The 13,603-nt window shown below is 39.1% G+C and overlaps 1 protein-coding gene across 4 annotated transcripts in view; it reads right to left on the reverse strand.

Moving 5' to 3' along the window:
• Positions 1–10,164: 10,164 nt before the first annotated feature.
• axin1 (axin 1) overlaps positions 10,165–13,603 on the reverse strand; it is a 32,105-nt gene continuing 28,666 nt past the window's right edge. For all 4 annotated transcript variants that reach the window (XM_072443034.1, XM_072443035.1, XM_072443036.1 and 1 more), the window contains exon 12: positions 10,165–13,030. In XM_072443034.1, the coding sequence (XP_072299135.1) occupies positions 12,892–13,030 (139 nt within the window). In that variant the 3' untranslated portion in view covers positions 10,165–12,891. The remainder of the gene's footprint in view (positions 13,031–13,603) is intronic.

Here is a 13,603-nt window from a genome sequence, read left to right on the forward strand (position 1 = left end):
TTATCCCTCTCTCACAGCTTGTACCGGGGTATTTCTATTATAATGCGTCAGGTGCAATCAACCGTCATTATAAATAATTTGATCTTATAAATAGCTACCTGCTTTTCTTTAGTAGAAAGTGGGTTTACACCGAGGCATCACATGTATACGGGTAATACTTTCTCAGTTGAAGGTCATTCCACAGTGTTTTTCTCCACCACTTTTGAAAAAAAGAAAGAAAAAAAAGAGCCAGCAATGTGTTTTTTTCAACTTTACTGTGGATTATCTTTTGGACTATTGTACATCTACTACATTAGTGTTTTCTTTTGACAACTTTTCTTCTTAATACAAGAATTACTAGCTCAGTAAAGTTGTATTGCATGCAGAAGCTAGCTCTGTTTCAGGATACATTCAGATATTTGACCCATACATAGCATCACGAACAGTATATTCAATAAATTAGAATATAATTAGCACTGATTGCATTTAAAGCATGTTTATCTTATTTGCTGTAACACTTACTTTTAAACATAACGGAAATGGTGCGTATTCTGTATATTTCAAAGCTGTGGACGTTTGTAAGACCTGCCGTCTCTCTTTCTCTGGTTGGACCTTAGACTATAATGTGTTCATGTTTTTGACTGTGAGCTTGTGTCTACCTCAAAATAATGGAAAACAAGATCTAAAGCTTTTTGTGTTGTGTAAGGTGCAGCTGTCCTCTAAGAGCTAAAAGAAAACATTCCCTGTTGCAATGGGTCTATTGTGTTGCTATTAATCTACTGTTTTGCTTATTTGGATGTTTCTATCATTGCCAAGTGAACACATTTTAACATATATACAGTACAATATCAGAGCTATTACATGTGTTTACAGATATATTCATAAAAGTGCATTCTAATAACTAAATAAAATATTTTTGCTGTGAGATCATTGAATTCCTGTTTAAGGTACAAGCACTGAGAAAGTAACATGCGTAATTAACACTTATTTGTGTGACGTGTGAAATAATAGCACAAATATAATAGCAAGAATATAAACTATTGCATTGATTTGGAAAGGGACAGGGTAACTATTAGTATTAGAACGTTTTTGAGAGTGTTTCTTTAGAGTGTTTTATATCTTTTTATATCTTTTTTTTATAAGGCCAGATTTGTCAGGAATGATGATAAGACATGTCACCACTATTAACACAATTTGGGGTCGCACAAAATGTCCTCAACACTAGAGTTGATAATGAAAAAAATATCTACTGCAATATTAGATTTTTTTGAAAAATATATAAAAGGATTAAAAACAACATTCCATTCCAATACTGAAGCAGAACTAATCTAGGGCAAGACGAAATAGGCAACTAACCAGGTTTGAACCAAGACTAACCTAGAATCAAACCAGGTCTAAACCAGGACCAAATTATGTATAAAACAAGATTTAAATAAGGACTTCGGACTAAAACTGATGGAGCGCCTTGATTTTATGTTGTCTTTCTATGAGATTTTACTTCTAAAGTTTCATGAATTTGAAAAAGAACGCCTATCCAAAAAGCATCTTGTGAACTCACACAGCATTAAATAAAATTAAAAATGTTTTTAAATTGTTGTACAATTGGGAAATATGTCCAATAACACAATACAATCTAAAAATAAACTTGATTTCACTGTTAATTTCATTTTGCAGTGTGGGGGTCACAAGTCAGTTGCATCATCATCTTGGGGGACCTGGTCTAAAAGGTTTGGAAATACCTGGTGTAGTCTCTTTACCTCTATTTAGCGCTCCTCATCACAGGGCATGCTTTTATTTTTATTTCACCCTTACAGAGAGACTGATCACTTCCTACAACTGCAAAATAGGCTATAGCTGTGTTGTTGTTGGAATCACATAGTCCCAAAGCAATATATAATTGAACATCCTACAGATTGTTCTGGTTTCCGTTATATCTGCTGTTCTGGTTTCCGTTATATCTGCTGTTATGTTGGTGAGCAAATCTTTAAGTGTGTCTGCCTGTGTCTTTGTGTAGCGCAAACTGAATTATCATGAGAAGCGTGGCACTGCAGCAGTTGATCCCACAAGACCAGCCTCTGTGCGAACGCCAAAGCCTAACACAAAGACTAGTCATACATCAATGAGAATCAAAGATGGAAGATATCCAACTGCAAGGCCGTCATTCATTTACACTTACATACAGAACAATATTCTGTCCTATAGCATTACACAACAAACATGTCGAGTTTTTAGACGCTTTAGCTCTGACTAGTCACCAGAGCATACTGTTGTTGTCCTTGGGCATGACAATTCTCCCACCTTGTATAATGTGTGAGTGAATGATTGAAGGTCAAAAAAGGGTTTCAAAGTGGCATATCACGACATAATGATGTTGTTATTTAAATGTGTTATAGGAGTAGAGTTGTCCTTTGGTTACATCAGCAGCCATTAGGCCCATGTGAAATCACATACATCTATGCACTCAATAACAACTATAATCACAGGTATTACATGTTCTCGAACAAAGGAAAAGCTTTTATCATCATCTCAGAATAGTCAGTTTACAGGCTGGAGTTTACAGAGTCATGCACCAGTTTGACATTTGGAGAAATATCGCAGAGGGAAAACAAAACACTGAGGACTTTGAAGTTGGGGACACTGGCTGTTGTTGATGAAAACTGTTTGGATCCTTTTTTGTTCTTTCCAGGTGGAGGCAGCCAATCCATTGTTGAATGAGAACTAAACTATATTGATTTGGCCTTTCCTTTGCAGCTTTTGTTCTACTAAAACAAAAAAAAACTTATTTTGGCTTCATATTTTTGTCAGCAGCAAACCTTTAACTTACTAAAGTGTAAAAAGCTTCCCATTACATTTGTTGCAAGTTCCTAGCTGCTTAGCATATTAATATTGTATGAGTTGAGCCAGAGAGCTGGACTGCAGACTATTCACCTTTCAGGAAGTTGCCCTGAGCTCTGCCATCTGATGCAATCCTCATACCGGTTGTATTCATAAACATAGGGCTACCGACTTTGAGAGAAAATAAGTTCTACACAGACACAAAACTGTTATCGGGCTGCACAGAGAATTGGTGCAATGACTGTTGGTGCACATGAACATTGGACATTTTATACAAATAATTCTAATTTATAGCTTATTACGGCTCCACCGGAAGTGCATGTACAATTGTGCTGATCCACGGTGAGTCAGAGTAAAGGGAATGGTTATTACCCATTGCTCTATTAAAAAATCTGGATAGGGTATTGCCATCTTAAAGCCACCGTGAGTTGGACAAGTGGCCAGTCCATTGGAACTGCAGCAAAAAAATCCTCCACAGTCCATAAAACATTTTTCCCACTGAGTGCAATGCTAAAACAAACTTCTCGTGTTTAGCTGACAGGCCACCTACAACTTTAACTTTGCCGGATTTTGTGGCAACTTCTTTTTCTCTGTTGAAAATCCTAAAAACCTTTAGCTTTGGCTCGCTCTGCTCTGCTGTAACTCTCTCGGCCTAATTGGCCAAAGAGGTCACATTGTACCTAAGCCCGTGCTCCTCGCACATGCTCGTGTGGGTGAAGAACACTACTGTTTGGTCGGTGGACTTAATTGGTAACATGCATCAATGAGCAATCCCATTGGCTTAAAACGGTGGCCATATTTGATGGATGGGGCTTGGTATTACCTTGTAGAGTCAAGGAGGTTGTGCAATAATTTCAACCTAAGCTTTGAGAATTGAATTTCTGCTAAATCTTTTTATTTATTTATTTTAATCCTACATTAGACATTCCAATCTGTCTCCATAGTATTGTTGTTCGAGGATTCGTTAACACTTGCACTTACAATACACCACATTATTATTTGGACTAAACTTGAAACTGAACCTGGACTAGACCAAGACTATACCTGGACCAAACAAGGCTAGTCCAGGTTCAGGACCTGGGCTCAAACCAGGGCGTGAGTGAGGTAGTTTTAAGTTTAACCCGTGGTTTAGCTGAACTATGAAGTGGTTATACTGTAGCTGTATGTATGTTGTTTTATTGTATATAAGACAACATCTTATCTTTTGACAATGACGGTAAACCAGCAACAGTAAGAAAGGTGACAAAAAGACAACAACAAAAAAACATTTCTTAGACATTTCAGAGATTTTAAAGAGAAACAAAATGACTGTGAAAGATTTGGAACACAAAACACACTGTAAAACAATGCCAAGCGTACATTTGCCAGGTGCTGTTTTGCAAATAAAAAAGTCCACACAGGGAGACAAAGACAGCAAGCATCGGTGGCAAGGATGAGCCGTTATACCTGGATCCACTGACGTCAACAGATATGACATGAAGATGAGTGGATTTGCATACATGATTGTCAATGCAGTTGAAGTGCTGCAGAAAAGGAAAAACGGTGATGAAAATATTTCATGCCATTTATTCCATGTATACAATTCTGAAGTGAACCTGGCACCTTTATTATTCTTTAGTCTCTTGATTGCACTGTGCATTGTACCTTGTTATTTTGCCTCCTAATTCTTTATTCTGTCAAAATTGACGATATCCAGAAAGGAATTTATTTCATCTCCTTTATCTCCTGAGATTTTAGAAAAAAAGTAATTCATAGAAGGATTGAAATGATGATTGAATTTGGTCTTGTTTGGATTGCATCACAAGCTGAGTCCGCCTCATGGTTTCAAAATGCTGCCGTACACTACAGGTAAATTGAACCTTAAACCCCCATTTCTGTTATATGGAGTTCTCTCTTTTATCCGAAATCGCATCCTTAACTCCTCTTGCAAACCATTCAAACCTCTTCATCCTGTTAGTATCTTCACCCCGGAATAGGCATGAAAGGGGTGTGGTCCTCCTGGACTTAAGATAAGAAACTTATTTTCATTTAGCGTCAAAGAGCGGGGTCTGTGTGTTGTTTCCTATATACCGGTACTTTTATCTTCTCCTCTCAAAAAGGCCAAGCGGTTCTTCTTAAACAACTGTGCTGTCCGCAGGGGGCCCATTAGCTCAGGGGTCCGAGCCAGTTGCCAGGGTTGCCTACTGCATTGTGACAGCTCTGGTTGCCTCCTCCCTCTTATTCCAACACTATGATACAAAGGGATACTAAATATCCATCAAAGTTCAAAGCATTGCACACAAATAAGTAAAAATATATAAAATAATAATAATCAAACATGCAAATGAGGGTGCACGGTGGCAAAGGCGGTTAGATCATGGGTTCGATTCCCGGACCAGACCAACATCACATGATCTCTCTGGGTGGAGTTTGCATGTTCTCCCCGTGTTACTGTGGGTTCTCTCCGGGTTCTCCGGCTCCTCCCACCGTCCAAAGACATGCATGTGTTAGGTAAAAATTGGTAACTCTAAATTGGCCCTAGTGAATGAATGTGAGAGTGAACTGTCTGTAATGTCAATGTCTCTGTGTTGGCCCTGTGACAAGCTGGCCACTGTCCAGGGTGTACCCCGCCTAAGGCCCGAAGTCACTGGGATAGGCTCCAGTCACCCGCGACCCCAAAAGGGAACAAGCGGTAGAAAATGGATGGATGGATGGATGCAAATGAGGTTTTAGAGCACTTTGGTCCACATGAATTAATTAATTTGCATCTCTGGGACAAAAATGATCCAAAATTTGACACAAGCTGTTGGAGTATGCAAAGGCCTTTCTAATTTATCTTCTAGTTAGAGAAAGGAGCAAGCATGAAAAACTTAATTGATAATTCCCAAATGCATGCAATCTAAAACGCAATCTCAAACAAACTCATCATGAATAACCATAGTATGGATTAATGCACATCATTATCCACTTGTGCATAATTATATCAATCTTCCTCTTTTCTTCTCCATTCTTGGGTCATTACTTCTTTCAATTTTATTCCGGGTGTATTGTTTTGTATTGTATTGTATTGTATTGAGTTGTGACAAATATCAAAAAGTCCTTAACTCAAATCATCTTCCTTTATCCAGGCTTGAGACTGTAATGATCACTTTAAATGTCTATACGTTATTTCTTTATAATTGAAGATCAAATGCAATGACATAAAATCTACTTTCCTTTGAATCCCCCCGTGTCCTTGCCTGACGAGCCAAGTCCACACGCTTTAGAGAGACGTTTTGGTCTGGAACCATATCCTGTCTCCCCAATTTCCAAAGGCCGGGATTGACAGACGGATTAACCAATCAGAGAAGTGCACAGTCCATTTGTGTACAAACGAACATGGCAACTGAAGTTATATCTTGTGTTCTGAATGTTTTAAGAATATTTGAGAGGAGGCCTTATTTATTTCATAGACACATGTTCCAAATTAGCGGCTATAGTTGGACCGTCCCAAGTTGGTGGAGTTTTTTGATGCCCCCTGTCTGATTCCAGTTCCTTTTGGATTTGAACATAATGTAGAAGGAACGGGCTGGTCAGGAAACAACTCAACATCAAAATATATTGAAGGTCAAATCTTTGTGCGATGCAGAGGCAGGAACAGGTTTGTTTGTTTGTTTGTTTATTTAACTGAAAATGTCAGACTGGCCTTGTCACAGAGTGCGAGTTGTTTTCGACAAAGTCTGTTGTGAGCAAAAGCTTTCTCTTTCCCTTTGGAGTTCAACATACACACTCTTGTATTTCTTGATGAAAAGTTATGATGTTTTGTGATGAATGTTTCACAAGGTTTGTTGCTTTCCCCAACACTGGCATTACTGTATAGTCACTAAAAGCATCTTTATGAAACCTTATGAAACCTTCAGTGCCCTGATCCACTTGAGGACCTGAAGAAGCCACTTACTACCTTCACCTGGCTGATGACCCCTCACCGCCCCCATGCCTTATGCCTTATCCTGGTTAATCTGGAGGTCGGAGGGACAAATGGCGTGCACAGGGAGTGTGAAGGCCTTTCATGCTCGTGTTCACATAACATGTTGTTTTTAACCCCTCACTGCCTTCCCGGCCAGGCGAGCCAGTTCCTCATGCTTTTTGGTCGGACGCAGGAGGGTCTGGAGTGGACCATGAAGTACATCACACAACCATCCAATTTTGGGACGTTCCAACACAGCCGCTAATTTGTAGCAGTTGTTTCTTAACTGCAGACGACATCTTCAAAAATACCTTGCATCATTTAGAACAGAATACCTCTGATTAAAAAAATTAAGTGCTGTTTTATTAATACACAAATGAATTATATGTTTCCATGATTGTCTCCCTGTCATTTGGTTTAATAACTCTTATGTCGAATTTCTTATTTTGTTGAAACCTAATTTTGAACTATACATAGTGGCCATTTGAACAGTTTAGATGAAAACTGTCTGCAAATCTATGAATAAGAGACAAACATCTTCATCTGCACCTTTGCTCCAAAGGTTTGATCTGCACCAGAAAAACATTCAGTGCACAATTTAGTGAATAACATTTTAATTGAGATTCAGTAATTTCTAATAGTCAATGATATGCTTGGGGCTTTTTAATCAAGATGTCTGTCAGGAGAGTCGAGTTCAGACTTTGATCAAAACAAAATGAAATGAAATGAATGGTATTTGATTCCATCCAAATATTTTTGCCAATACCAGACAATCAGACAAAAATGTCATCACAGAGGAAAATGTAAAGAAAGAGCAAAGCTTTTGCATGTTAACATAGATGTTTCTGCAGGTTTCTACAATTACTGTTTGAGCAACATTGAGTAGAGGCCTGTCTCACATCTTCATCAAGACTGTTCCAGAAACGCAGATTCCCCATGTTTAGTCCAGACTCTGACACCAGCAGGAGGTCGGTCCCTGAGCTCCATGTTTGGACCTGAATCTGGCACCAGCAGGAGGTCGGTCCCTGAGCTCCATGTTTGGACCTGAATCTGGCACCAGCAGGAGGTCGGTCCCTGAGCTCCATGTTTAGACCTGACTCTGACACCAGCAGGAGGTCGGTCCCTGAGCGCCATGTTTAGACCTGACTCTGGCACCAGCAGGAGGTCGGTCCCTGAGCTCCATGTTTAGACCTGACTCTGACACTAGCAGGAGGTCGGTCCCTGAGCTCCATGTTTAGACCTGACTCTGACACCAGCAGGAGGTCGGTCCCTGAGCTCCATGTTTAGACCTGACTCTGACACCAGCAGGAGGTCGGTCCCTGAGCTCCATGTTTAGACCTGACTCTGACACCAGCAGGAGGTCGGTCCCTGAGCTCCATGTTTAGACCTGACTCTGACACCAGCAGGAGGTCGGTCCCTGAGCTCCATGTTTAGACCTGACTCTGACACCAGCAGGAGGTCGGTCCCTGAGCTCCATGTTTAGACCTGACTCTGACACCAGCAGGAGGTCGGTCCCTGAGCTCCATGTTTAGACCTGACTCTGACACCAGCAGGAGGTCGGTCCCTGAGCTCCATGTTTAGACCTGAATCTGGCACCAGCAGGAGGTCGGTCCCTGAGCTCCATGTTTAGACCTGACTCTGACACCAGCAGGAGGTCGGTCCCTGAGCTCCATGTTTAGACCCGACTCTGACACCAGCAGGAGGTCGGTCCCTGAGCTCCATGTTTAGACCTGAATCTGGCACCAGCAGGAGGCCGGTCCCTGAGCTCCATGTTTAGACCTGAATCTGGCACCAGCAGGAGGCCGGTCCCTGAGCTCCATGTTTAGACCTGACTCTGACACCAGCAGGAGGTCGGTCCCTGAGCTCCATGTTTAGACCTGAATCTGGCACCAGCAGGAGGCCGGTCCCTGAGCTCCATGTTTAGACCTGAATCTGGCACCAGCAGGAGGCCGGTCCCTGAGCTCCATGTTTAGACCTGACTCTGAGCTCCATGTTTAGACCTGACTCTGGCAGTAGAAGGCTGGTCTCTGAGCTCCTCAGAGTCCAACCTGAGCCCTGGACTCTGAGCAGCAGCATTCTGGATGTACTGCTGCTGGATTAAAGTGTCAGGTGTAAGATGTTCAGCCTGCGTCTGATGGCTGTCAAAGAAATAGGATTCAATCTTCCCCTGAACAAAAGGAGAACTCAAGGGTGTTACATAAGAGTTCAATGGGCAAGATAACACTTGACAGAAACAAGAGTCAAGGTGAGTGGATATCTCTGTACCAAGATGTACCAAGGCTTTTTCATGGGACAGAAAGTATTAATACACAAGAAGGACATCTTTGTGAAAGTACTGGGATATCATAACAGCAAAAGTGTAATTGCTTTCATGACTACAAAATCTTGCTCGCAATTTTTCCAGGGGTTTTGTTAGTTATAAAAGCTTTTGAGAATTGTTTGACCGAGTACAAGCTCACCCTGAGGGGATTTTAGATTTAGAAAGCAATTTTCTATATCACAAGAGGAACTCACAGGACTATCAAGTAAAAATATCACGTTTACAGCCCCAATAGAGTCAAAGTTGGCTTATTATCAAGATAATTCACAAAATGTATTCTTTATTTTATTAGTGAGTGCAGTATTGAAGCCAGCCATAGATTTTGTCCTCAAAGCTTATGTGCAAATTAAAATGAGCAACCAGTAATCAATATATTTTTCTCTTTTACTGAAAATCCTGAGTAACTGTTTTGTAGACCATTTTATAGTAGCACAATAAATAAGTCTACTGCATCACATTATTCTCATGACACTTCAGCGCTTTTAATAATCTGTATTGATTTATATTAAGTTATATATGCACCGTAGGCTTCTGTATCAATACATTTGTAGTCAATTTACCAGAGGAGGGTTGTGTACGTGCTCGTCTCCATGGAGATGTTATTGCTTTACCTGAAATGTTCCAGGTATCTTAATAATTTATTCAATCACATTTTTTATTGATAAAGAAATACCTTGAATAACATGTATTGTTACTATGAAAAGGCTCGTCTCTCAACATATCTGAACTGTAACTTGACCTGATGCTCACTTGCTCGTCTCCATGGAGATAGACACGTTTAATGCCACACTGTGGATCATCCCAGGCAAAGCAATTACGTCTTCACGTCACAAGATAATTTCAGGATATCAATTTATACGTTATGACACTATATCCAATCCATTTTTAAGTTGGAAATTATATATTAAGGATATATTGGAACAAATATCACAATAAACTATTCAAATAAAAACGTGTAAACAGGATTTTCAAGGAGAAACCCTTGATAGAGTTGTACTGTGTTAAGTGTTTTGCATTGTGTAGCGTTGGCCTGACTACAGCGTCATCATCAGACCTGAGCAAAACACTGCAACTCCAAAATGAATCAAATAAACAAGCGCATTGATTGGTTTATTGCATGTATTTATTGTCCAGTACCTTTCGATGGTAGCCACGCTAGTTTGTTGGCTGAATCAGGTCCAGTTTTTGAATGTGCTAGTTGATGACAATTCAAGTTTTACATATTTACATTTACAAAACAAGGAAGAACAAAATACATGAACAGAATAGCAATGTAAGGCTAGACTTTGTTAATATGTTCAATGTGTGTCATGAACACAATAATAAAGGCACTCTTGTTTTCTATGCAACACAATGATGAGCATAAAAATTGAGGGCTTTCACAGAAACAATGAGGAAACACATTCATATTTGACAAACTAAGTACTTTGCTTCAACAATAATACAACATAAATAAACTAAATAACATTACAATATATTAAATGCTGCAAATAAATATATCTTTAAGAAGGTGCTCAGTCTGAATGAAGAATTCACAGAAATTGTCCAAGGTCCAGTTGTGTGACAGGCCACCACTGAGGGCTATAGAGCCACAGTGTACCACAAAGAAATGACTGCAATCATTAAATGTCTTCAGTATGGGCTGTTTACACTTTTACACCGATTGGACCAATAAAATGTTGTCTATTTCATGATGAAACATAGCATTCTTCCATACTGCAGCTGTATTACTGAGCTGTAGGCCTCACAAAATGTAATATCAATTTATATTGAAATTTCACTCATGGTATGTCATAATGTACCCCGCCTAAGGCCCAAAGTCACTGGGATAGGCTCCAGTCACCCGCGACCCCGAAAGGGAACAAGCGGTAAAAAATGGATGGATGGTAATTCATAATATATGGAAACATTATTGCAATATCGGCAAATAAAATAATAATATAATGGTACCGAAAATAAGATTTACACGGCCAGAATCCTTGTGCTAAGAGAAAATTATGTCGGGTCAAATTATGATTTCGTCTTAGGCTAAAAATCCTGGTTTAAAATATATGTTTTTAACGTTTCATCTTTTGAAAAGGTTTGCACAAAATACATGCTGTGTGGCCCTAAAATAAAAGGTTGATTGCTTATTTGTTAAAAATAAGATTGTATTCTTTCATGATAGTAATAATACTTTCAAACAGTGCCTTCTTTCATATCTTTGGTGTAAAAGATCTACAACTAGAAACGAGCTGGACACACATTACGTGGTTAGATATGAGTTCTTTGTATATCCTACTCTACACAGAAGTCTCTCAGCTGTGCACAGCAGTTTGCGACTCATAATTGGACATTAGACATGACCGACCAATCATATCCATGTACCGTAGCTGTGATGACTCATGGTTTGTGTGCAAGGGCCCTATTCAAAACAATCAAGATGGTGCAGTGCACCGAGCTACTGTGAGTTTGTTTACTTTTGCTCCCAAATGAGTTCAATAAAGTCAGATTAACGTAATGTTTTTTATCAGAAACCCAGAATAAATTACTTAGTGCACTGTTTTGTTTGGCCAGTGCATAGAAACTGGGTTTGACACAAAGTACTAGAGTACTCAGTGATAATCGGTGATACTCAGTGATACAGGAGTCTGTACTAGGCTACAGCACACAGTATGTTGGCCATCCCACGTCATACTAGATCAACAAGGGCCAGTAACACACTTGAGAATCTTACAGTACTGTAAACATGATTGTCACATTTCAGTTAAGCCCTCATTACATCTCATAGATGCAGAAACTAAGCACTTCTATTCAAGTATTAGCATTTTCAGTGCTCCTAAGTGTTAAAGGCAAAATGTTAAATCTACACCAGAAATGTACATCAGAAAGTGTTACCACATTTAAATGTTTATGATTTTAGTTGCAAATTCAAGGATTAACGCTGTAGTTACAGTACCACAGTGTCTAAGGTGGGCAAAATCTCAGGGGAATATTGATACAAAATCCAATTAGAAGTAAAGTGAAGTGATATGATGTGTTTTTTTTTTCCCTGATACAAATATCTATTTTTGTACATAAGCCCTGTTGAGAAAATTGGGGCCATTAAGAATTATTTTCACCAAATTGAAAGAAATTAGTCTCTACTACATCCTTGTCACTACAAAACACAACACTAAAGTTTCTCACATTCAATGCAGCACCTGCTTCTGACAGACTAAAACTGATGCTGCTCAAACAAAGCTTTTTCATTCAGTTTGGTGGTTTCCCACCCAAAACATCGGCCAGTGATAGAAGTTTAAGGCCGATATCCTGGTGCAAATATCAGCCCAGTTTATTGGCCAACCTATCAGTCTATCTCTACATTAGACAACAAAAACAAAAAGTATATAGTGGTATATGACATTAAGTGCAGCAATGCAAGCAGTGGTAAGTGTAGTTTTGAAAGCTACAGTTCATGAGGCTGTTAGGACACTAGACAGCCATAAACAGCCCTAGAGATCAACTTCAGCAAGAGCTTTCAAAAAATAATAAGAATAATAATAAAAAAAAAACATTGAAATACTTAAATAGATATAAAATGTGCTTGTTTTAACACAAGCTGTACACACCTGGTAACAATTCACATACAAAGAGAGTCTTAGAAAGAACACCATCTGGTGCTTTATATAAAAATATGTAGCTCTTTTTGTTTGACTACTAAACTGTACACTTATTTTGCACGTAAGATAAAAAGTCCAGTCTGTTGATGCAGTGCCGTTTTGAGCACTTCATACTTCACCTGCAGCAGTCTCCTTCATCTCAGCACTTCCTGTTCCTGCTCACCAAAGCGCCACAAACAATCCCCTTCTTATCAACTTACACTTGAGTAAATCTTCTCCACTTTCCCAATGATCTTTTCTTCAAAAATGGGTAAAACCGCATCATCTTCACGCACTTCTTCAAACACCACGCCACAGTCAAACTCGTCACTGACCTTCTTGAAATAATACCTAAAATAACACACACAATTATTCTCAGATTGTGGATGTCAAAAGAGAGGAAAGCCACATATGCAATTACTCAAAATATTAATGTCTGATTGAATGAAAATAAAAAAATGTGAAACCATCACTTCATCACATCTATAAAACAACCTATCAGCAAATGTTGATAACTGATGTTGTAGGCGAACAAGACAATGACAAATACATGTCTAATCTATTGTAGTAATGTTTTGGTATTGATATAAAATGTAAACATGAATGACATTTTAACAAAGAAAAGTACAAGAAAAACACTAAAAAGTGCATTGTGTAACTTTATATTGGAAGGCCTGCCACTTGCGTGTCTGGATGTAATAATGATTTGCCTAGAATGTTCCAGAGTATGGCAATTTACCTATTTCCATGGAGACAAGTTACAATTGTTCAAGGGTTTTTTGAGCAACAAACTCCAAAACATATACATTTTGATTCCATACTGTGGAATATTCCAAGCGAAGCAATAGCATCTCCATGGAAATAAGCAGAACCCACCATAGTGCGCCTTTAAAGACACAGAATGTAACTTTATGAAGGTGAAAA

This window comes from Eucyclogobius newberryi, unplaced genomic scaffold (genome assembly GCF_026437365.1).
Source record: "Eucyclogobius newberryi isolate DKJ021-1_F unplaced genomic scaffold, fEucNew1.0.hap1 SCAF_13, whole genome shotgun sequence".
In the NCBI taxonomy this organism is placed as follows: domain Eukaryota; kingdom Metazoa; phylum Chordata; class Actinopteri; order Gobiiformes; family Gobiidae; genus Eucyclogobius; species Eucyclogobius newberryi.